A 26,022-nucleotide genomic window follows, 5' to 3' on the forward strand; every position below is an offset into this window, starting at 1 on the left:
ATTGCGGCTTGTAATTGAGATTTTTCTTTCTCTCTTATCCAAACCCGCGTCGTTGCAGGTTTTCTTCTCTTTCAGCAAAGAAATAGTCTCGAATTGAATTTAATAAGCAATTGTAACTTTGTCGAAGTATATAAATGCAGATTTTTTCCTCTTCCGTACGCCCCCTTCGTTTCTTTCTTACATTTGAGAGATTAACGCGACCAGGAATGAAATTAAACGAAATCTTTCAGACGGACACATTTACATTTTAATTAAGAATTTTCATTGCTTCTATTAATTAGACTTAATTATAATTAAAAATCGTACTTTTCAATCTAACTTAAATAATTAACTCTGAATTGGATCGTTCCGTTTTTCTTCTACTTCTTCCGTAATATTTTCCTATTCTTTTTTATTTGGTATGGAATATCGATTGAAGTTTGAGGCGCTCTCGCTTTGTATGTTTGAGAGTTGAAAGAAAAATTTTAGCACAGAACTTGACAGATCATAAACTATTATCACTTCCATAAACTTATTAATGCTCTAGGCATGAATAATGCGCATTTAACTGATTGAAACTAGTCTAATAGAGTTGTTGATGCGAACATTTCGGATTTAATGAAGACGCTACATTCATAATAAAACTTTTCTTCTCGTCCTTTTTGCAAGTATATCATCTGCGTGTGTGTTTGTGTAAGGAAAACTAAGATTAATGATTACGATGGGCAGACAAACTAAAGTTTTTAAAATGTAATCAAGGTGTTGAATGGGATCGAGACTTGTGGAAGAAAACGATGGGGGAGATGAGGCGGAGGACGAGGAATTGTCGAACGCTCCGTGGTCTCGCATTGATCCCTCCGAAAACTGGGTTATTTCTTGAAAGACTTTTCACGAAGCGTACACACACACATACACTACTGATCGGTGAGGATATAGGCGCAAAAAATTATTTAATGAACCGGAAAATTGCTTATTTTAATCTTAAACTCGTTTTAATTCCCGCTTCCAAAATTTCCATTTAATCTGCATGTCTACTTTCTACACTTCCTCGTTCTCTTATCATGTATAACAGAATAGTTTACATAAATAATAGGCAATAATTATAAAAACGAATAAAATAAATTATAAAAATGACTCGCTTAACGAGCGACGTTTCCCATAAGTGACGAGGAGAAGAGAAGTCCGGACAGCTACATCATTTTTAAAACTTCACATATTATTTGTTTTTTTTTTCATGTTATTTGTGATTTTTTGCTAAAAAATTTAATAACACTTGCATGTCTCCGAATAAAAAGCGAAATAATAAAAATAACCATAGATATAAAAAGCAAAATCATTAAAAATCGAGACCTAGTCAAAAAAATATATACATATGTTAATCAATAATAAAAAAATATTGCAATATTTTCTTATTTTATAATACTTACATAATTTACTATTTAAGAGCAAGAAAAATAGGTATTTGTATACAGAAGATAGTACATTAGTTCCCACATATAGAAAAAAAATCTTTCTTTACTTTATTATTGGATTAAATATGGTGAAAGGAATAACAACACAAGTCTTTGTGTACGAAAATAAAATAAATATTGAAAATCTGTTTAAAGTGATTCAATCTGTGAACATACCAATTTGAGGGAAAAATAGAACAAATAATGATATATAAATGTTATTAAGGTAATATATTTATTATTATATATGTAAAAATTAATAATGATCTGTTAATTAATATGTTACCTCCTGCGTTATATAATCTATTAAACTGTGATTTTCAATATAATACACATAGGAAGTAAATGTTTGAATAATTCGGAACTATTTTATAATTAAGATTGAATCTGGTATTCTGGTCGTGTTTGGACCCAACACCTGTGCATAATGTATATAGACAGGATGCATCAAAATGGAATGAGGGGTGGTAGCCTCGCCACGTGTATTACGAGTAATGCAAATGCAATAAGATTATAGGGAGGCAGTATTAGTGTGTACGTGTGTGTGTAGGTGTATTTTATGTATGCCGTTTGTTTGAGCTTTGCGGTGGAATTATTTGGCTTAGCGCACTCCATTTGCATATAATAATGTATTTACCGGCTTGGCTTCATTAAGTAAATGAAATTATAACGTGCGGCCCCCCAGGAGAGGACACCAACCGCAGCCGCTGTATTTGTGTCCGCTGCAGAACCGAAAATAGTGTCCAAACAAAAAATATACAGAACGCCCCGCTCAATTTAATTATTTATTTAAACTAATTACGCACGCAAATAGTGCCAACCCCACAACTGTAAAAAAAATGTTGCAGGTGCAATGCACGGTCAAATAATTGATTAAGTTTTTAAGTGTTCTGCAGGGATGTACAACAGTATTAACATGATTCAGTTAAATTCCCGGAGAGGAATTGTTCTCAAGTATTCTTGATTGTTGTCTTAATTAAATGCACATTTAATGTCTGGAAACAGTTAACAAGTACTTTATTGTGGCAATATTCTAACAAGCATCAGTACTATACCATGATCTTCAACTTTAACTATTGAAACTTATTAATCGATAGTTTGCCAAAACTTACTTGGCCCTGTCAACGCTGCACTCCAAACTTATGCAAAACTACTATATAATTTAAAAACAATATGTGTTCGTCATCAACCAAGGTGTAAAGATTTGAAGAATACTAAAATATCACTTATGTCATTGCAGGGCTAGACTATCTTCCTTTAAATTTGAAATCTTGAAAGTCGATATTAGTAAATTTGGGCCGTTTTTTGTTGTTGTTACAAAAAAATATGGAACGTGAAAATATTAAATGTACTTAATTTAGTAGTTCAATACTCTGTAATAATAAAATAAATAGTTTATTTTTTATACTATAACCTACAAAAACCTACTATATAATTAATATTATTAATATAAGTATTCCAACATTCCTATTGATAGTCTCATTTTTTTCAAAAATATAATTAATTAAACTTTTCAAAAAGCAAATGTTGACAACGTTGTAGTTTTATTTATGTTTGGATATATCAAAAATGTAAATTTTCAAAAATGAACTATATTAACCTGTAAAATACACATACAGTTTGACAGGGGAGAATAAATATCAGCATTGATATGTGAATGGGATTTGTGCGCAAGGGGCCGGTCAAACGTTCGTGATATGAACAAGCAATTTAGTTGCAAACTCGTGAGTGGTCAACGTTTAATACAAACTGTCGGTCAATTATCGTGAAAGAACCTCGAGCGTAATGATGCCAGACATTGGGATGTTGTCGGTGATGGTGTGATGGGGCCGAGGGTGGTTAGGTTGGTGGAGGTCGAGAGTGAGTGTGTCGAGAGGAGGTGGAAGGCGAGGGAGAGAACATCATGTGTATCCTATACAAGATATGTGTGTGCATGTATCTGTGTGCTCGCTATACGCTGCTATGCCAAACATTCTGGTCGCGTCGCCGATAATTAGTAAATGCTACCTGTAATCAGACCACTTTGGTAACTTTTAGCTTTCCAGTTTTCAGGATGAACACGTGCCAGGTTCTATAATAACGCCACGACATTATTAGAATATTGTACAAAGGGCAAAACTATTTTTCAACATTACCGTTGATTCTTTCGTCTCTCCGTGATGTAACTGAGCTTTCAATGTAAATTAAAACTTTGTTACCTAAACGTCAATCACATAATTAGTTACTTATATGACATTTAGAAAAGTATATAAATACAAAAAGAAACTGATGTAATAATTGCATACGTTAACGATCTAAATATTACATTTTTATTTTCAAATGTTTAATATGTATACAATGGAATGGAACCCTCGCATAACGAGCATTTCGCTTAACGAGTAAAATGAATTGCGAGCGAGATTCCACCGTACATTTATTGTATAATGTATAACCGTTACAATGAATATTATTTTAATATTATATTTATTTAAAAGGTGAAGACTATCTAATAACCATATAAAAAAACTAAAATTAGTAAAGGCTGTATAACACGTTTAATAGTGTAAAACAGGGGTTCCCAAACTTTTTCAGTTTGCGGCGCCTTACTACATCACAATTTTTCCGCGGCGCCCCAAGTCAAAATATTGGTCTATCACCGAGCAAACCTTTTGTTAATATATCAAAATTTTCGCATTTTGCGACGCCCTGTAGTACGTAAATGTTTAATTTTATAATTTAAATACATGTCGCCATATTTTTTTACGATTTTAAAAGATTATTTTCTAGTGAAACTTTATGTTTTCCTAACTACGGTTTTAATAATGCTATATCGGTTTTATGAGATCCTTTAAAAAGGTATAATATAAAATATTACTGTGTGTTTGTAATATCTTTGATATCCTCATTATCGACATTGTCCTAACCTTCTTTATGGGATAGTAAATAAACATAAAATGTATACCGTAAATTAATTGTGTTAGACATTTAAGTTTGCAAAATTATTTGTTATTACTATTATGACAAACATTACATCTGATTGAAGTAGGCCATTATCAAATGTATCAATGATATCAAATCCTGAGTATGTACGTATATATGTAAAATTAGCATTGATTATTGCTCCGTTGGGGATGTTGTAGTACAGTGATCTGAATCTATAGCCTTTCATCCTTTCATCGAATGATTAAAACCCCCTTAGCATTATTATATCAGCATCCTATTAGAACAATTAGATATGCTCCCTCCCACCCGAAACAATGCTTATTAACGTTTCGCTCTTAATATATTTTCCAGCTCTTTAACAGCAGAAGCGGGGAAGGGGGTTCCGCGACGCCGGCATCATTGGCGTCGGCGGCAGACATTTTCCGTTTTAAGTTGTTCCCTATTCCACGGCCCGTTCCCAATTGTGTCACAATTCAGCCACAATACTGTATTCATTACCGCCGGGACTGTTATATACAAAACAATAAAGGTGCCACCACTTGTATTTTCGATTGTCTCTCTGTCGTTTTAATAAATTGACGTTCCGCGGAATTGATAAGGAAGTAAGTGGATAACAGCTGACGAAGGGAAATTTATTGTTCGATTCGGAAATATTCTTACACCCCGTTCCATTTGACACTCTTTGTTTGCAATGATAAATATATAAAAATAATCAGAAATACTAATACGATGTTTAAGATGAAATATACGTTGCAGCTCAAAACAAAATTTCGTATAAATTTTTGGAAAACTTGCCACCCAAACTGCAAACTTGCAAACTTGACTGTGGTAATATTTCATCAAAGTAGCCAAATATGTTAAAAAATAAATGATTCTACTTACCCAAATAATACATACTGGATTAATTTAACACTAAACATTCGAATTGAAATATCCTCTTCGTCATCAGTAAGATTGCACAGTCACATAATTTTAGAGCTGATTTTCCGTACAGATTCTAGAAGACGTCCGACTTGTTCTGCTAACGTTTCCAAAATGTACACGAGATATTTTTATTTGTTCTATGATTCTCATTTATGAATTTATTTGCCGCGCCATCTGAAACCAAAAAGCAAAAGCAAATAAAATTTAAATATATTTAGAACATAATTAGATGCAGGAATATGGTGATATCAATAGAATAATAGAAAAGTTATTAAAACATATTTCTTATTACATAATTCATACGAAAATTTGCTCATGTTGTCCTACGTGATTAAATAATATCTTCATTTATATTTAATGTATAACTTAAGTTGTGCGATATTCTCATATTTATAGAAGTATTCAAAACATATTTACCACTATTGCAGCTTTTTGGTTTCAGATGGCGCATTGAATTTGTACATTTACAATATTAATGCGCCAAAAATATCGAAACAGTTGTAAAATGTAACAATCAGTAGCGCTTCATGACTTTGTGATGCACTAGGTGCAACCTAATTTGGAGGTCCCAGATTGTCCCTATTAAGAAAATCAGTAACGCGCCACTGATAACAATAAATTAATAACAGGTGACCATAGTTGTCATATTGCGCAGTCATTTCCGTTATGCACGTGGAAGCAAATTCTATTTGATAAATTTTATGTTTCATTTTTTCATTTCCAAACAATCGAAAATGTTTACACTTAGCCTACTTGAAAGTGATACTTATAATATATATATGGGTCAGATTTTACAATGCGATTTGTCCTAATTGAAATATAATTACATCCTCTATGCGTTGCGTTATATTGCTGCCGCAATTTATGACGTTACATTTTACAGCATGTACATTATTTTATAAAGTGAAGTATCTGATGTTAACAAATATTTCATTGTAAATTAAATATGTATCTAACTCACAATAATTTAGTTTATACTTTTAAGATTATATTTCATTTTTCTTTATATTAATACATCATCTTAGATTAAGTGAAAACAATAGACAATATTTGTAAAAATTTTATTTACGTTTTTATTTTTAAATATTTAACATGTAAATGCAATAGTTTCTAGATATTGTTATCAGGGTATGTTAAAATATTGCATCAAAATTCTGATTGACTGTGGTCATTAGTACACACTTATGACATAATTTACTGACATATTATTTTTTTTTAATTAAAATCGAAGTAAAAAATAATCTAATTATTACTAAGTAACACATATTATTATTAGTTTTAAATGTATATTTTTTATATTTTTCTTAATTAAATTGAAAAAAAAAACTGATTAAATTGAATTCTTCTATAAAAATAAATCATAATATTGATTGTCATAAGAATCCAAAAATTTTGTTTTGACAGTGTCAAAAAAGTGTTCTAAATGCATAAAATTCATTGTAATTATATGAATTGTACATTTTTTTATATTTGGATCTGAACTAAATAAATTATGTTTTCGAACAGTTAGCTCTGTTATAGTATTTAAAAAAAAGTTTAGAATATTATAGATAGCGCAAAGTAATTAGAAACTAGTTAATATGTTTGAAACAAGTAATTTGGCTGATCGTTTTCGGCTCGCGTTTATATAGTATATCCGATCTGCAGAATATAAAATATTTCGAAGGGCAGGGAAATTATGAAATGCGCGTCAGAATTGTAAACAATAAAGCGATGGGATTATTATTATGTATTTAATATTCATATGGCATGTACGTAAACCATTAAGCAAACATTAGAATATTATGTTTTCGCACGGCACAATTAAACAGTGGTCGAAGGGCGGCGTCGTCGGCAGCGGCCACGACGTGCGAATAAATTTATTGTAAAAATATTTGCGTTTGCCGCCCCCAGAAAATGATGTTATTAAAAAAAAGATGAAACGCGAACACGATGTTGTCGTTTCTTTTTGTGTTTCATTGCGATCGCCGACGCCGCCAGTCGAACAATAATTCATTTGAATAAACTCCCGGCTCGGACAAATGTTGAACAAACACTCGATGTTTCACAAATATTATCGGACGTGATGGGAATTATATTCAACGACGCAGACGACAGACAGACTGAAGAGCGATTCTAAAGATAAATGCATTAAGTGATGATAATGAAAGTAAAATAAAAACCTGAAGGGATTACTTCCTACCCCTTCGACGCCGTTAAATGAAATCATTTTCCCAACATTTTGTTGAACGTCTCATGGAATACAATTAAAACTTTAACTTTTTTAGCATTGCCTTATTTATTTCAAACGTTTAACTGTCTATTTACGTTTTTAATACATTTATGTAATGATGCCTCGCAATATTATTACAATTAATTATTTATTATATATTAATTATACGTTAGTGTTTATACGTTCGCACGATTAGTCATTAATACATTATAAAATTGTTAACATTTATTACCAATGTAATTATTGATTATTCAGTACATTGCTTTTATAACGTGTAACATTTTATCCTAAGTATAAAAAACTCTCACATATATGTTAGTATTTTAGATGAAAACACACTTTTAATTGAATCAAAAAAGATATACCAGTTTAACTATAAAAGCACTTACCTTAGTTCTCACTTCCTCTTTTATAATATAAAGTACATAATGATTGATGTTTGCTCTCCCAGGATATCATTTACAGCAGTCATACATCATCTTATTTATGTTTACTGCACAAGTTTGTATTTTATTTTATTCCATTTCTGATATTGCACCAACTATTTTATGAAAAATAATGCAAACATCATTAGGTGGATTTTTTTATACCAGGCATTTATAAAAATAATTAATTATAAAATAATAGTAAATCTGATGAAACAAAAACAATATTAACTAAATATACTAAATTATATTATTATCAATGAAAAGACTTACATTATTTTAATAACAAAAAAAAGGTTAATTATTATTTTCATATATAATTATATAAAATTATGAATTAAGTTAAAAAAGTAGTATAATTAAGATAAATATAGTTCGGTATATTAAATATAACTATAAATCGGTATATAAATATATCTTATATAATAATTATTACTTGTTGTTTTGTTTGCAAAATGAACAATATTTTAATGAATATAGTCTTTTTTAATTGTGTATTCAGCTTATAGCAGATATATTTGAAGAGGAGTTGGGGAGGCGTAAGTAAAATACGGGTTTTATGTAATGCTATAATGAAATATAAAGAAAGACGCGAATTAAGGGCGAAGAAAGTTGTGCAAATATTTACACGTAATTTGTAAATTTGCGTATACTAATTGCTGCTCACGAATTAATCAATATATGCGTTAAAAAGGAGAACTCAACTGCTAGTAAATATATGACCTTACCTCACCACATTGAGTCTAAAATATGGATATTATAATATTAATATTAGAATAAGGAAATTTGCTTATAAGAACATTACAAATAATATAATGCAAGTTTGTTGTGATATGGGTTATAACTTTCAATAATTTGAATAATTTTACGATCAATTTATTATAAATTTATTGTCGGTGAGGTGGGTGCAGATCCTAGAATGTGTAATGTGAATGATAGAGGCTAGTATGAGAATGGAAATTTTGAGGTTATTATTAGTGCTGAGGGATCTAATGAAGCGGTCGTTCTGAAAAGACCTATCTCTCTCTTCCACCATCAGTTACACACATCCTCTCCATTTAGCCTCCCTTTGCCCGTTAGTCCGCAAGGTCCTTCCGTATGTCCGGACATCGGCATTACGTATCGCCGTAGTCGCGGTCTTTCTAATTGGAAGACATCGCCCTAATTAAATCTGCTCCGCACACTCAAATTATTTGATATCACCTTGGTCACTTGGCCAGGGATTAACTCATTTAGGGAAAGTCTGGGGAAAGCGATTTTCCGTAGAGTTAGCGAACAAAATACCAGACAAAAGTAGAAAAGGGTTTGGCCGTTTCTCTACGCTGCGTTTACGTATTATCAAGGGTTAATCCGCTTACACGCGGATGCGTTACAAGTTTTAACTATGCGATGTCTTAGAGGTTATATTATTTGCTACAGACTATAAATTCCTTTTGCTTATATAATTTATAGCGCATTATTTTCTTGCGGCGTCGTAAAAAAAGGGCGAACCCATAAAAAAGTGCATTAACTGCGAATTGCCTTATTACATTTTATTAGTTTTACATAATAAATTCAATTTGAATTGCATTCACAAGTCTTTCGAAAAAATGTTCAACACCGTACAAATGATATATTGCGATCCCTATCAAGTACAAACGGCTATTTAAAGAATTCGTTTTCCTTTCGTAGATCATAACTTAATCTTGATATTTGTAGTATCTGCCAACGCAAAAAAATATATATACACACTTCACGTATAATAGAGCGTTTTGAGTCAGTACGCGACGCCATAAACCGACGTTGAATGATTGAAACTTCTCATTCAATAGCGATATTTCAATCAGAAACTAATGTATTTTAATTCGCCCTGTGTAATGCGAAATTATTATTCAAGGGTTTTGCGTTTGCGGGGACTGATTTATTGTTGCTCGTATAAGCACCAAGTTAACAGCGTGAAATTATTACGGCCGGAGCAGAGGAAATTCGGCGAGCAATTTATTTCCACCCCGTAACAAATCGGTTAAGAGACAGAGTCGTTTCAGTTTTTAAACTTGACTGCATTTATTTGCAGCAGCATACTCTGTTGAAGCCACCGCTATAAAGCATTCTTAGATAACAATCTTAAATATTCTCTATATCAGTTTAATTACTAATGCACTTATTCTTTTAATATTCTAAGGGGATTTATAACGTTTTTTTATATAGTATATTAATTCACGAATATTACCAAAATTACCTAATATTTTACTAAGAAATGAAAGAACAATTCTTATATTTTTTGAGAGTTTTAATACGTATAACTTATAAGCTTTTCGTGTAACGAACAAAACAAATTCTAACAAAAATATCTCGCTTACCGAGCGACGAGGAGAAGAGATGTCCCGTATTGTGCACCTACTACACCAGGGGTCAACGCTACAACGCAATGCCCGCGGGCATTGGAATCATTCACCTGTGTGAATGGTAAAGAAGTTCTGGTGTTAGTAGTAATTCTAGATGCATCTTATTTTTCCAAACTTGTGTTCGGATATATTATTTGCAAAATTTAATAATACTTGTAATAATTAATTTTCTATACATATTTTTTTGGCATAGAACGCATTATCGTAATTTACATTAATTTATATGGGAATTTTTGTTTCGCTTAACGAGTGTTTCGTTTTACGAGTAAAAATCCTGGAATGCTGGAACGAATTATGCTTTTAAGCAAGGTTCCACTGTGGTAAATAATTACACAAATTTGCAATCAATTAAAGCAAGTACAGTGTATTATGAATGAATATACTAATGTATATGTATACAACAAACATTCCCTTGTCAAATACTAATTCATCTAGTATATTATACCATTAAAGAAATACTCCAGAAAACTTTGATAAAGGATCCTGTAGGAACGGGCTTTTATCCATCCAATAAAGTCAAAATAACGTCATTCAATGTTATAAGCGAACCCATTTTATTTATTTAAAATATTGACCAGTTATTTCAAAGCAATTGAAATAATAACAAACTTAGTTTTTTTTTTTACAATTATTGAAAATCAATCCTAGGGATGTAAGAAATCTATTAGAATGAATGGGATTACTAAGTATATAAAACTGTTTTTTTTTAGTACGAGCAGTAAATTAATAAAATGTTAAGGACTTTACATACAATATAAATATCCGTATATCGTTCATAATATGTAAAATTATTTGCGGTTATACATATACTATATTATAAAGGTAATACCGTAACACAAATAACATAGGAACTAAGAACAACATTTTCCCGCGCTTTCAAACTTTTTTCTAAGGAAGTAATTCATCTAATTAAAGGGATGAAAGGGCAACTTTTGCAGGCATGAGTCCTCAGGAGCGTGGAAAAGAAAGAAAAAAAAATGAAGAGAAAACACTTCATCGAATGCAGTAAAGAAAAATCCTGAATGGCAAAAAGTCTCATACAAATAAGACCTTTTGTGCTTTTAGAAAAAGTTTACTTTCTTGCACATCCAGTATTCTTTTAAATTTTCTTCTCTATTTATGATAAATATTAATAAAGAGGCGTCGTTTATCGAACGCATTTATGTATATAAAGTGTAATTGCATGTATTGTAATTAATTACATTTATGTTACGTTCAATTAAATCAATTATTTTGTTTATTGTGTAAGGGTATTGCATAATAATTAAATATTGAGAATTATTGAATAAAATGTAATTAATTGCAAATATTAAATTCATACTCTATAATTATCGGATAATATATTTGAGTGATGTGTCATTGGATACTCCTGATTTTGCATTTATTAAAATAATAACAGTTTCACATTATTAAAATATTAAATAAAATACAAATTAAAATATGCATATATTTTATTATATTGTAAATTTGTCAGCAGTGATTATTTTCTAAGATTTCATTCTATAACAAGTTTCACATTAAATATATTATAATACTCAATATAAATATACATAATAAATCTGAAATGCTACCATATTGTATCTCGATTTAAAAATATAATTACTAAGATAAATCCTTGTTCTGGTTATGGATCCTAAGGGACTTGCGACGAAAGGCAATGTAAGTCGTATTAAAACTTTAGCGCAACAGACGAATTAAACTTTTTTTCAATTTTTTTGTTGTTTTTCTAAAGAGATTAGCATTTAATAAATTAATTATAGACTAATATGCAAGCTAAGATTTCCTCATATCTACTTTCTTTATTTGATCAATTTCTTCAGTTAGATTTATAAACATTACTTTATATTTTAATTTAAATTTATTTAAACGTTTGTCCTTCACCGATGAAGTGCTGAAAGTCACATTATTATAATCATTAGTACTAAAGTCTAAAAAATTGAATTAGAGTGCAGCATGAAATGGTTGCATTCCGAGCAACGCGGCGAATTTTTAGATTACAGAGCAACGATTATATTCTATTTAAAAAAATGTCCGGGCACATAAATGAAATGCTGATTTATAAATGCCCACCCGCTGCGGCATTTCCAGCAGTGTGATAAAAGTGCGCGCATTACTGCTACCCTGATAACACAATGTATGTGAATATACTACTGTATGAACAAAATTATATATATAAAAAGGAAGGACTGTGAATTAATTGTTACGTAACGCAATGAAAATATTTCCTATGAAAGTGGTGGCGCATTTAATCTGGCAGGAGAATCTAGTTGCTGAGGAATAATGGGAAAGCGCATTTCGGTATAGTTTATTATGCGTAATTACCGTGCACGTGTCGCGTTTGGATGTTGGGGTGGTGGTAAGGAAGGTGTGATGGAGTGGGTGTGAGTCGTCCCATGTTCAGATAAAGGAAAATACGATTTTAAGGATTTTGCGTCACATTCTTTTAATTTATGGTATAATGCGCGACCGGAGAATATGCAGCCGCAGCCAATTTTGGCCACCACCGCCGCCCCCACATACAAAACCAAGTCAGCACAATTTTTATTTCGTTCACATACATATAAATATGTATGAAAGAAAACGGATAAAAAAACTGCAAGCTCAATATATTGATTGCGTTTTATGGTTTTCACTTTATCACTATCAATTTGACTTAATTTGAAGAACATTTTGTAATTCTATGATTTCAAAAGCCTTACATCTTTGTTAATTTAGTTTAACACTAAAAAAAAACATGAACACCTTTGTCGATTAAGAAATCTCTGCACACCGTGGATTATCTCGTAGTTTTGTCGTTGTGAAGTCTTAGAAGGATTTATGAATATTAAATGCAATATTCCTAATTAATTTTATTGTACATATCAGTGTTTTATTGAGAAGTCAACTAAACAATAGTTGATCTCATGGATTATTAACTAAAAGTTACATTCTCTTCTTAAGTTAATAATTACGAAGCAAGTGTTCTTGCCTGGACTCTCCAAGGAAGACCATGATCACATGTTCTTTATCTAAATTTTACGATCGTACCCAAATATTTAAGGGTGGAAGAAGGCTGTTAATAGATGCAACTATAAGATTTAATCACGAACCGTTCGTATATTTGATGGATACGTGAAATATGATTTGTAATAATTAAGAGGAAAATTGTGGACCTAAGAAATATACATATTAATTATACAATAGATGATAATAAATTGGTCGGCCAAGACACATTTACGTTTTTGATACAAGCTATTGTAACAAGTTTATGCATAATTACATAATTTGTGCGTTACTTCGGTAAGAAGGCCATAAATAATTGTATATGTATTATCGTATATAATTTAATGAACAGTACACATTAAATCAAAACACAAAAACTTGTGAAATATAAATTGTATTTTGTTCGTCATTTGTTTATTTTTATTTGTCAAACTTTTCTTAAATAAAAATGATTAGAATTCTAGCATAACTTTTGATTTAAAATGGATTTTCCTGTATCGTAAACTCTGATATATTATTTTTCTCTATATCTGAATTTATGCATTTCGTTTCTTGAAGGCGGTACAATAAATGTCTGAAAAAATTATGCAAACAGTATTGGGGTTTTCGGTAAACAAAAAAAATAGGAAATATCGTAAAATAATTCGATTTGATTTGTCATGTATTTTATTGGTGCAAACAAAAAGGGGCAATCCTAAATACCCAATACTAAGGTGGAATTCTCAAATTGAAATTTACGCCTCGAACCTGACTTTTAACACATAACAATACGCCTGCTTGATCTTATTTAAGGGTCAGTATATTTGCGGTCCGAGTTGGTGCGAAGGTCGGAAAGGTCTCTCTGGCAGATTTCTCAGACATCCAGAACGACGCGTGCGACTTCCTGGCCTGAGATAGTAACATGAAAAACGCCTGGGGAATTGAGTAAATCCAATATCACAAATTTATAGAGCCGAGTGTGTTGTTGCAGCTGTTGCGATAGGAATAAAATAAAAATTGATCATTTCTATATTGACGACGACGTACGAAGATATGGAAGGGCGGAGGACGGCGTGTTTACGGATTTTTCGACCATCCGTCAGCAAATTGTACGAATTGAAAAGTTTACCTCCTTTAAAATCGATAACTATAACAAAAAATTCGCATAGACTTTGATTCAGTTTTTACGAACCTATAACCTAATAGTACTTTATAAGAAATAACACATTTTAATATTAATGATATAATAAAATTATATTGTAAAAACTCATCAATATTTAATTTCAAATATTATAACTTCAGAATTATCGTATCTCATAATTAATGTAAATTACATTAAACGGAAATATAAAAAAACAGTTTTTCAATTTTATTCATATTAAAATATGTAATCCATTTTGGGCTAAAAACCTTTCCATTATGATGCATACTGTGTATTTTGCATGATGTCAAAAATACAATGATCATATATATTAGTAAAAAAATATATGTAGGCCAAATCGTAATGAAAGGTAAAGTACATTTTGAAATAACAATATATAGTGGGTATATTAATATTTTGGAATTATAAAAACCTACCAAACAAAATAAAATGTTAACTAAAATCGACAAAAACTTAAACAAATATTTTATTTTTGCAAAATCTTTTCTCGGTAGTTATTTTGATTTTGTATATAGACTCCTCTTCTTCCTGTAAGTCGGTGAGCTTTATTATTTGTTTATAAGCGGAATTTCGGAGTGATAGCATCGCGACGATATTGCCAACGGTGATATTGCTTTTGTCGTCGTGTCGCGGTAAAAGCAATCATCCGAACCTTGAAAGCGCCTAAATGGAATTTGTAAATATTCGTATTTCCGTTCCTTCGATAAATAAAACACATCGCGATTTCCATCTCTAATTAGACAACATTTTGCTTTTGCTAACTTTTTTTTTCGTTTGCTTCGTCTACGTTGGCGAAGGTGTCCTGTGTGCAAAGTATAATATCCTATGAAACGGGTGTACGTAATGCTGAATTTCTGCGAGTAGATTTTCAGCTTTTGTTTGTGTAATCTGTATTTTAAGCTTCTTGTGTCCACTTTTTCAACACTAAAGTATTATGTGTGATGCCATTTCAATATAAAATCACCGGAACGTTGCGGCGCACATTGCATTCCATTACTTGTGATGTGTGGGAGGAGCCATTCATTTATAATATTTGCTCTTCGAATTGAGCTCTTGAATATTTACGTTCTATTTGCATACAGATAATACGAAAAGAACAGAAATAGAAATATTTTGAAGGATTTGATTGCTGGTGTCTATCTAATACGTTGTGCAGTATTTATGAATAATATAATAATAATTGTAAATAAAACATGTTTATCTAAATATCTAAAAAAAGCAAATATTTTCTTAAGTGGGCTTAATATGTTGATTAGAACAGAATTGCTATTATAATGCGAAATAATGTTATTTACAAACTTTTATTGAGTGCAATATTTTTATTTTCTATGTACCAATACTATGTTAAATTTTGTCGACAAAAATAACCGGTTTATTTTTATCGGTTTCAAAATAATGGATTGCATTACCTCGTCGGACATTTATGTTTAAATGAAGCAGAATTTCCAACGAAAGCAATAACAGGTAATATTACCGTCTGATGCGGATGTAAAGGTTGAATTATTTCTGTCGGATGTACTCGTGCCGAAGAAATAGGTTGCAGTTATTATTTATTAATAAATTTTTATTGTCGTTCCAGAATCGAGCCAGGCAACTATAAAGGTGGATCCGGCGACATTGCCGACATTCCGCACATCCAGTCAAGTGTTCAAGATTACGGACAAGGATACAGTCATCCTCCCATGCGAAGTCTCCAATCCTGGTGAGTTTTACACACAATGTTCAGCATCCCAAATATATATATATTTGTATGAATCGTCCGTTTCCACATCGGTTTGTTCTGCAACGAGAATATGGGATTAAGTGGGAGCGGATGTGAATGTTTTCTGTATTGATTATGAGTTGTAAATTATTAGTGAACGTTTGTGGTGCCAGGGGAAATATATTAACAAATTGGTGGTTTTAAATTTTGAATGCAAATTTTATATGAATCCATTTGATGTTTATTGGTATAGAATTTGTTATGAACGCATATTTTAAAATGTAATTTGCATACTTTTAAATCATTAACATATATTTTGTTTGTTTGTTATTACCACAGATTTATTTATTACTCTTTTAATAGTTACTCTATAGTTTACTACGTGTAATATGTATACTGTATATTTTTAAATTTGGAATATTTCAGTTTGAATTAGCACTTACAATATATAGCATATCACTTTAAATATTCGATAACATCGGACTATAATAAATAGTATATAAAAATATTAATCTTTTTATTTTTATTTTAAAATTAATTTTTATTATCGGTAATACTTTTTAATGTTGTATAAACTTTCACATATAATATTATATTGTCATGATTATGTCAATATTATATAATCACAAATATATTTAAGAGAGTTTGCTATTAACTAGCCATCAGTCAGGAGTTGTTTTAGATCTGTGTTCTTCAAACTTGGATGTTTGTACAGGCGAAAATATGAAAAATATTTCGCGGACAGGTTAATGTTTCAGATAGGAATAAAAATAGATCTAAATGGTTGAATTGTGTGAAAAATGTGCTAAGACAAAGTGCCATTTTCATAAGCGATGCATGAACATGAAATTAAGACACTTAATATACGTTTTTTTTAAACAAGTTCGGAAGTTTGTATGGGGACGGAATAATAGTAGAGCATAACCATTGCTTTATACAGTTTGAAAACTGCTGCTATAGCGAATGCTAAACATTGTCGATTACAGAAGACTTGAGTTTCTCAAACTTATTGATTCTAGAATGTATATAATATAAAATAGACCAGTTTGAAAATTTCGAAACAAAGTGAAATTTATTTCAGCAAAATAAAAATAAATTCTAACAAAATTATACATAAAATTATTATTCTTCACTTGAATGTAAGTTTCTTTTTTTTTTGCGATTGATTTTATGTTGGCTATTACCCGGACTATGCGTGTTATTGGCTACAATTTTATTCAATGTGCTTATTCGCCTGGTGAGTTAGTGTATAATTTGAATTTACAAAAGAAAACACTAAAAAATGTATATATTTACTTTTGGATAAAAATATTTTTAAATAATTAAAGTATCTAAATAATTAAAAAAAAATTATATATGATTTTTTAAAGTTTATATGAATTTTCTACTTCTGCTATTAATATAAAATGAAACTATTTCAACACCGGTATTTATACTACTCTTGTGCAAGGGACCGATGGATAAAATATTTATATACGGTGACAAGAATAATTATTTTCAGGAATTGCTAGAGTTATTCCGCTTAAGTTAACGGAATTACTTTGGACGCGGCGACTTCATGCTGTTACGGTGCGGAGGTGGTTCGGCATCGGAAAAGTTAACAATTTATTCCCTCATTTCAACACTGCGACGTGCAGGAATTCCCTCATTTTTCCCTCTCGTCTTCTTATTTCAAACACCACACTTCCTCCCGCGCCGTCCGAGAGTGAAGGAAACCTAATAAGCCGCGCGCCCAATTTGCGGTCGCTAGGTGAGGTAATTAATTGTAGGAAAATTGAAATTATAATTTACGGTTAATGTTTTTTATATTTGTACGTTTCGCGCGCAAAATTGGAGCAGGGACGAAAAGTTAATTGGTTATCGTTTCGAGGCGTATCATCAATTGCCGTTGATTTCCACATCAGTACGTAATCATCATTCAATTCTGATGGAGGTTTTGAAATGTCATTCACGATCGTACAACATTTATTTGCGTGCAGGGCATGGCTCGATCGCCAGCCTCCACCGTTTGTTGTATTTTTCCCATGGCGCGCATCCGACATTATAATTTGCAACTCATTTTCAATAAAATATCTGCCCTACACACATTTGCATTCGTTCCAAATAGCCGATCGTAAATTACATTTCGAATGGGCTGGTGAGAATTGCGTACACAAAAATTGATAGATTTTGCAATTAAATGCGGAAATGCAATTTCCGCTTCAAATAATGGAAGTAAAATAAGTGAAGGAGACAGGGTGTTCGTGTTATCTTTTATTTTTTTTTGTTGAAACTGCGAAATGTGTCTATGCGGGATGTGCAGCGGCTTTCCTCCAAAGTGAACTGGAAAATTGAGGTCTTTGCAGAATTTAAGTGTCTGATTTATTGATTGACTTACCTCGTTTCCCCAATCGGAATAAAACAGATTATTTGAGGAGCAAATTTAACGATTTCCGAATTTGAATGAGAATTGGTTTCACCGTTACTATCCTCGTCTCGCTTTCCACAATCCCACTCCATCTCACCCTCTCTCTATCTCTGTTCTTTATAAGCCGATTACATTTCAACAAGCTCCGTTGTCTTCCTTGATTAATGTTTTTACATCATTCCAAATCATTTTATAACAAGTTTGTTTTATTCATCCTCCCGTGTCTTTCGCGTTGCTCAAACGGGACGGTTTGATATGCACAGCGGTGACATGGGGGGATTTCATTTTTGCAATTTAGTAAGGAATTTTAAATCAGAAACGAACCAAGGATGTATTCCAATGGATTTGCTTGTCATACGTTTTTAATTGGCTTGATATTCCAATCGATATTTGCCAACGGTATTCATACAATTCGGTATGTGAGTTTTAACAATTGCTGCTGGGATTAATTATTGAATATATTGAAAACAACATTACATCTCCAAACAGATATAATGACTTTATAAAACAAAACGTTTGATATACTAATTACTACACTGATATGTTTGTTTCATTTACAAAGAGATTACTGAAAATTATAACCATAATAAAACATTTGTATTTGTTGGGAGCTCTTCTTTCACTCTCTTCATCGACCATAAACAAAATACAATGATTGAATTGTAACACAGCAAGTTTAATTAATTGTTTAAAATCTGCAAAATAAAAATCGAAATGAATGAAAATTTCAACACTTATATTTTAGTATTTTATATATGTATAAAAAAAAAACAAGTAAAGAAAAATAGAAGTTTTCAAAATATGATGCTGAATTGAATATTATGTTTTCAGCCAACTCTAATTATAGTTTAATAAATGCAATAGTTCTTAAACGGGAATTACTTACCCTACAGGATAATATCCCGGAGTTTGGGTCGTTTACACCGTAATTCTCCGGAGCTTGCCAAATACCCGAGAAATTACATCATAATTCGATATTTGACTTTCGGTGCAATTCAACACAGCCGGTTAGATTTGGCAAGTTTTGCATTAATTTAAATTAAATCATTTCATATTACATTTACCAAACGACGGAATCTATATTTTCGCATAGCCCTTTCATGTTTTATTACCATCATTACAATAGTTAAATATTAGAACAATATATTTACAAAAATAAAAAATATTCACTTGAGATTTACATGGAATCATTTTGCAGTAGCAAATATAATTATATATTTTGTCCTTCACAATTATGATGATTATATAAGTTTTATTATTCTTGTCCAGTTAAAAAATTATTTGAGTTTTTTTCGTTAAATAATGAAAGTCATGCGTAAGTCATTAATATTGCACAATTTTATATTTTTGTTTTACTATTTACTTGATCCATATTGACAACGATGTATCTATTGAGAAAGTAAATATCTTAATAATAACGAATTATATATAATAAATAATAAGTACAAAAACAAAATAAAAACGTAAATTAATTACTTTTATTAATTATTTATTTATCTGTTTATTGGTAGTAGAAAATCTAGAAAAAAGCTGTATCCTAAAGCTGGAGAAGTTTCAGAATAAATATTTAATTTGTTAATGAAATAAGAATATTAGATGTGGATCTGAATTATTGACGGAAGAAGGTTGTCGAAGGACAACCACTGAGACTCTGGGGCCAGGAGTTTAATAAGGGAATATTTGTCGAAGTTTCTCCTTTCTCGCTCCTCCGGCGTCTCTGACGTCTTTGAGAGGAGCCCTTCTAAATATGTACACACTTTCGTATTCCGCAGGCCCTGTAATGAACCGTCCCTAGGCAGTAATTGTCGGAAAATAAATAAACAACACTTTCGAAACTTCCATTATAAACTTTGATATAATTTTAAAGCTTGCCCTCATACCGTTCACCTAAAGGAGAAATTTCGACCGAAAAAAAATCTCCGTAAAGGGCGGGCTACGAAATGAAGAAAGAAAAAGTTTTCACTTTTTTTTCTTTTCTTTTGATGATAAAAAAATAATAGCGAAATTTAATTCAAATTATAATAAGTTCATATTTAAAATATACAAAATAACCAATATTATTATTGAAATAGGAGGTGTTATTAATAATATATTTACAAGATAAAGAAGTAATGTTTTATTTATATAACATTGGACGAAAAAATATAGTAGAAGAGCAAATAATCATGCACATTAAGGTTCGTTTCCTATCGTCATTTCACCTATTTTCACCGTAAAATAAGAACATAAAATTTTATGATGAATAATATAAGCGTATCGCATTAATATTTCATGCGAGTTCTACTTTACCTAATTCTGTATTTAAAATAAATCAGTAATAAAATAAAACTGAGTATATTTTATATTCGTGGTGTAGTTTTTATCATCATTTGTCAATATTATTGTAATTTGTATATAGTTATGAGATTCATATAGTCACATGTTTTTATTATGTCATAGTATTTTTAATTTACATCTTATTCCTGCGAACATTAACTAAATCTAATGGTGGTAGACATTTGTTTTTTTGGTAAACTTCCAATGGAAGTTTTTACCATTATATTCTTCTGTAATTTGTTGGTTGGATGCCGTAAGTACTATATTGATGCTCTGCGATTCCACTATTCCCTTTGCTTGTGTATCTGCTGATATCCTTAACACTGTCATTGTCCATCGACTTGCTGAAGGCCCATATGCTGAACTTCTTTCATTGACTGATGGCCTTATTGCCACCGAAAGGGCTCACAAGGGGCATTGCTTGACCAGGATTCGAACCGGCATCCACGGAATGGTAGGTAGGGCGACTTAATCATTCGTATTTGTATTTGCTGACTCTATCAGGTAATGCATATTTACATATACATGTACGACTCGCTGTGGTTTCCATCCGGATCGTGGCTGAAAATAATTTAAGGAAAATAGTAGAAATTATGACGGAATTCACTTTATATAAAAAGCGTAACACGAGGAAAAGCTACATGAAAAAGCTTTTGCTTGCAATGTTAAACATTTATCAAGGGAACTTACGGCAGTGGGTCGCGTTTTTCATAGAAGAAAAGTTGATGTGCTCGTGCTATATTAGACGTTTAATCCATATCTAGAAAATTCGTGAAGGTCGCTAATATAAATATTAGATGCAGATTCCTCGATTTATCATTAATTTAATATTCATTATTAATAATAGTTATTACTATTATTATTATTATTGTTCATTCAATGTCATTTATCAATATTAATAATATATTCAAGTATTAAAATGTAATTGCTTTATGCGTTATGGAAATTTATATATAAAACAAAGCAGAAACTTGAAATTTACCTTCCGGTGAAAGGGTGTAATTGTATTAAATGTGTCGCAAAACTATTTACTTTTCTTGCAAACATTTAATGGAAACTACAGCGAAAAATACTTCGCGAATAGTTTTATCCGTTCTAGCAAGAACAAACATATATGCCGAGGTCCCGAGCATTAAGCTGTCTCTTCTAAAACTTGTAATTAAAAGCTCTGCTTGCATGTGTTCTTTTTCTTAATTTGTTTAGTTTTAATTAATAAGGAATATTTATGAAAAATATAAATTACTGTGAAATTATATTTAATTTAATCTTTGCATCTTTGGTACAAATACAGATGTAATCGATAGTGGTCCATCGCAGGTACAAATCCAATTTCGGCCTATAAAAGACATTAAAGGCTAGAATGCTTTATAGTCAATAGTTTATATTGTATATAGCATAAATTATTATTATTGCTTCCAATAACTTAACTTAACAAACCTTGCGATTATTTTAAATCGAACAAAATGATGTCTACCCTTTAGTTTATATCTAACTTTTATATTACAATGATATTGCTGTATAAAATATTGATTTTAAAGGATGATAGCAACTTCTGTGGTTTCCAAGGGTCTCCCGAGATATCTAAATTTAAATACTTGTTGTATGTGAATACAAATTGTCTTATATGTAAAATCGTATCGACAGGATTTACGATACAATCTAGAATAGTTTCACAATATTTCTTTTATAATGAATAAAATAATGGCGTTAGAAGGAAATCTTAGATATATTTTTAGTATGATTAGAAATCAGCAATATTGCACTTTGGATAGTGCGTGTAACAAAAAAAGAGATTTAATAGAATAATAGAGGAAAAATAATTGAAAGTACTATTTTTTTTTGTAAATTTATTTTTAGTTTGAAATGTTCAAACCATACTAGGGTAAAACCGCAGTGATCGAAGGATATATGAAAAATGCTACTGTATATGAAATAATATTTAAAAAAAAATCAAATAATTGAATCGACTCAGGCGGAAAACCGAGTGTACATAATTTATGTACTTTAGATGTCTTCATTTTTGTGACTCAGAAAGGGAACAAGGGTAGTCAATTTATAGACGGCCTACGCAGCACCAGTGGGCAATAAATATTAATTCAAGTGGCACAACTTTCCAACGCTGCACCCCTTCGATATTTGATTTTATGACCGGAAACGTCTTGTTTACACCAACCATCAAGAGGTTTCATTACCCAATTCCAAACACATTTGGATTCACCAAACCCTAATAAAAAGAATATATATAGCAGTAGCGGGCGGTGACTTTTCAACCAGGCGATGCAGTACAAAAAAAATCACTTAGTAATTCAACATAATTTCCTCTAATTCTCTAATTCGTGATGCTCACAATATTCTCGTAGAGGTATTACTTGTATTGTAAAAAAAAAACAGATAACGTTTATTAATTTCGATAAAATGTATCGATTTGCACTAACTTCCTTGTTGTGCATTGCAATATTGAAAATATTGTCACTATCAATTGCAATTAGTGTCAGCAATCAGTAAATAAAACTACACGACATTAAAATATAATGGATACTGTGGAAGCATTACCACAGCATCCATGGACGGATATATAGATAAATGCGTATTCGCCTTAACTTGAATACAATAAATATTTCCGTATTCAAATATTTATTATTTGAATCTTTTGCACAAGTTTTAAAAATGATGTAGCCGGCGCGCAATCCACGACTTCTCTTCTCATTGTCACTCGTTATGCGAAACGTTGCTCGTTAAGCCAGTCATTTTTGGTACAATTCATTATGCGAGGTGCTCGTTAAGCGAGGTTCCACTGTATGCCTATTATATTTAGAAAACTCTACGAAGTTTTTATGTATTTCAGCCTATTTATTAACACATTTCTATTGGCCCATATTTAGACCAAAAGTTTATCGAACTAAATCTAATGCACATTTTGTCCGAGATATATATTTTTTATCTTCCGATTATCAAATACTCGAAGATATATTTTGTAATTTATTTATGATGAGTTTTATTGTTTTATTTGTATATCACGTATTAAGGATTACTGAAATGCAATAAAATATATATATATGCAAGAGAATGATTAAAAACGACGTTGGAGATAGAGATAAATCTTTCGGATTTGAATAAATCTCTTCCTTTTTCACTTCAGCGACGATTGCGGCAAAAAAATGAAGAAAGTACAGAGGAACTGAAGCATTTCTCCCCTGCCGTTTTTTACTTCTTTTTCTTTTCAGCGCTCGCTCTTTATAGTATATAAATACATAAAGATGCTGACCGAGGGTTTTTATCGATGCTTCGATTTATTAGACGTTTATTCGACCATTAATTCGAATTTCCTGGAGCGTGGAAATAATCAGTATTTGATAAATAAATAAAAGAAGAAAAAACGCAATAGGCGGTAGATGGAATTGTATTACTGAATTTCTTCATGGACTGTTAAACGAATAATCTAATAGAATGGATCACTAGGTACAATTTAATAAATGATCATTAACGTAATTATTAACGAGAGCGTGGGAATGAGTCAAGGTTCATTTCACTGAACGGAACTTATTTCTTCATAATTAAATAATTGTTTATTAACGTATCTATTAAATATATATTTCGAAACATATTTTTCTTACACAACAATTAATTTTCAAATATCAATAACATACAAACATCATGTCATGAAATATTGCTGTAATGGAAGAAGTGACTTAGCTTTTATATTATTAATATATAACGTGCCACAAACGTGTCGAAGGAAAATCGATAAAATTCAGACTCGCTTCTCTTAGATCGGTCATAGATTGTGTGGATGCGCCGGGTGGAAGCTATAATATAAATTTTGAAAAGCATTCGCCAGTGTTTAATATCTACGCAATTGTTCAAATACGATATTATTAATAAATTAGTTTTTTATTTTGATTCTCGTATATGTGAAATTTATGACTGAAATATATGTTTTGATAGATTTTGTCTCGAATGTGTGATATGGCACACTTACGATAAAAATATTCTTGAGAGCATAAGATATGAGGGGACGTAAAACAAAGGGAAAAGTGTGTATGGGAAACAACTAGGACGTATTTATCTTGTGTCATTTGGTGAAAGGAGAATTCAGCGCGGCGGACGAGATAAGAATTTCGCCCATCGATACAAGGGCTTAGTAAGGGAAAAAAAGTAATTTAGTACAAAAGGAAGTCCACAAAAAAGTAGACGGAAGAAATTGTGGTGGCATGGTGCGCAACAATGGGGAGCTATAAATTACACTATCATAACTGAAGGGTTCGCCTGGCTTTTAAGAAGTTTGTTTTAAAATCAAAACTCCGGTGAAGTGGAACAGTGGAGAGAGAAAGAGAGTATACGAGCAAGCAGTACAGCAGAAGGAATGGGCACATTTCTTCTCCTCTTCCTATATTACGCGTAGGCTGTAACACAACGGAGGGAACCTCGAACAACAATCTGGTGCACCTTCTACTCGCTCCTCCGCCACCCCTGATATTTATTATATAAGGCACAAATGTGTGCCACATTAATGGCAATTTACGTTGGCGGAATTTATTTACGCCGTTTGCGATATTAATGGCTCTACCTGCAGACTGACATCCAGCATTCGTTTCAATTAACCGCCGTGTCATTTTATAATTTCAATTTCAATTAATTACACTTCTGAATTGTTTAATGCCCCTTGCATATACTTATAATTGTAAATTCTTTTCATCAATTGTTTTATCCACGATTAAAATAAATACATTTAATTTAATTTAAAATTCAGTATTTCGATAATCTTTTAAATAAAATATGCTTTTAAATTATAATTAATATGAAACGTAAAATTTCCAAAAAATAATTAAATACAGAGTGGCCCAAAAGTCTATAGAGTCTATATTAGTGATTCTCAACCACTGTGCCCCGGTACTTTTGTGTGCCGCCAAATTCTTAAAGTGTGCCTCCAATTTTTAGAAATGTATATAATTAAAATTATAATACAATAATAAGGTTGAGAATTACTGGTCCAGACCATATAAAAATAGTACGCTCTTTGTGTTAGAATTATGGTATTGCAAAGAAATTACTCTTTCATTTTGTAAATACAATTCGATTATTTTTACACGTTGCTTGTCATGAATTTAATTGCCATGAATTTCATGTAAATTTTATTCCACTCTGTTCATATTGACCATATGTTTACTGTTTATATT

The 26,022-nt window shown here is 31.1% G+C and overlaps 1 protein-coding gene across 1 annotated transcript in view; it reads left to right on the plus strand.

Moving 5' to 3' along the window:
- Positions 1 to 15,814: 15,814 nt before the first annotated feature.
- The window catches only part of LOC108557354 (neuronal growth regulator 1-like), a gene marked incomplete at its 5' end in the record, with an annotated part of 54,148 nt that continues 43,940 nt past the window's right edge, over positions 15,815 to 26,022 (plus strand). The window contains 2 exons of the mRNA XM_017913833.1: positions 15,815 to 15,884; positions 16,000 to 16,122. Coding sequence (XP_017769322.1) covers positions 15,815 to 15,884; positions 16,000 to 16,122 — 193 coding nt within the window. The remainder of the gene's footprint in view (positions 15,885 to 15,999; positions 16,123 to 26,022) is intronic.

This window comes from Nicrophorus vespilloides, unplaced genomic scaffold (assembly GCF_001412225.1).
Source record: "Nicrophorus vespilloides isolate i.1.1-1 unplaced genomic scaffold, Nicve_v1.0, whole genome shotgun sequence".
NCBI lineage: Eukaryota > Metazoa > Arthropoda > Insecta > Coleoptera > Silphidae > Nicrophorus > Nicrophorus vespilloides.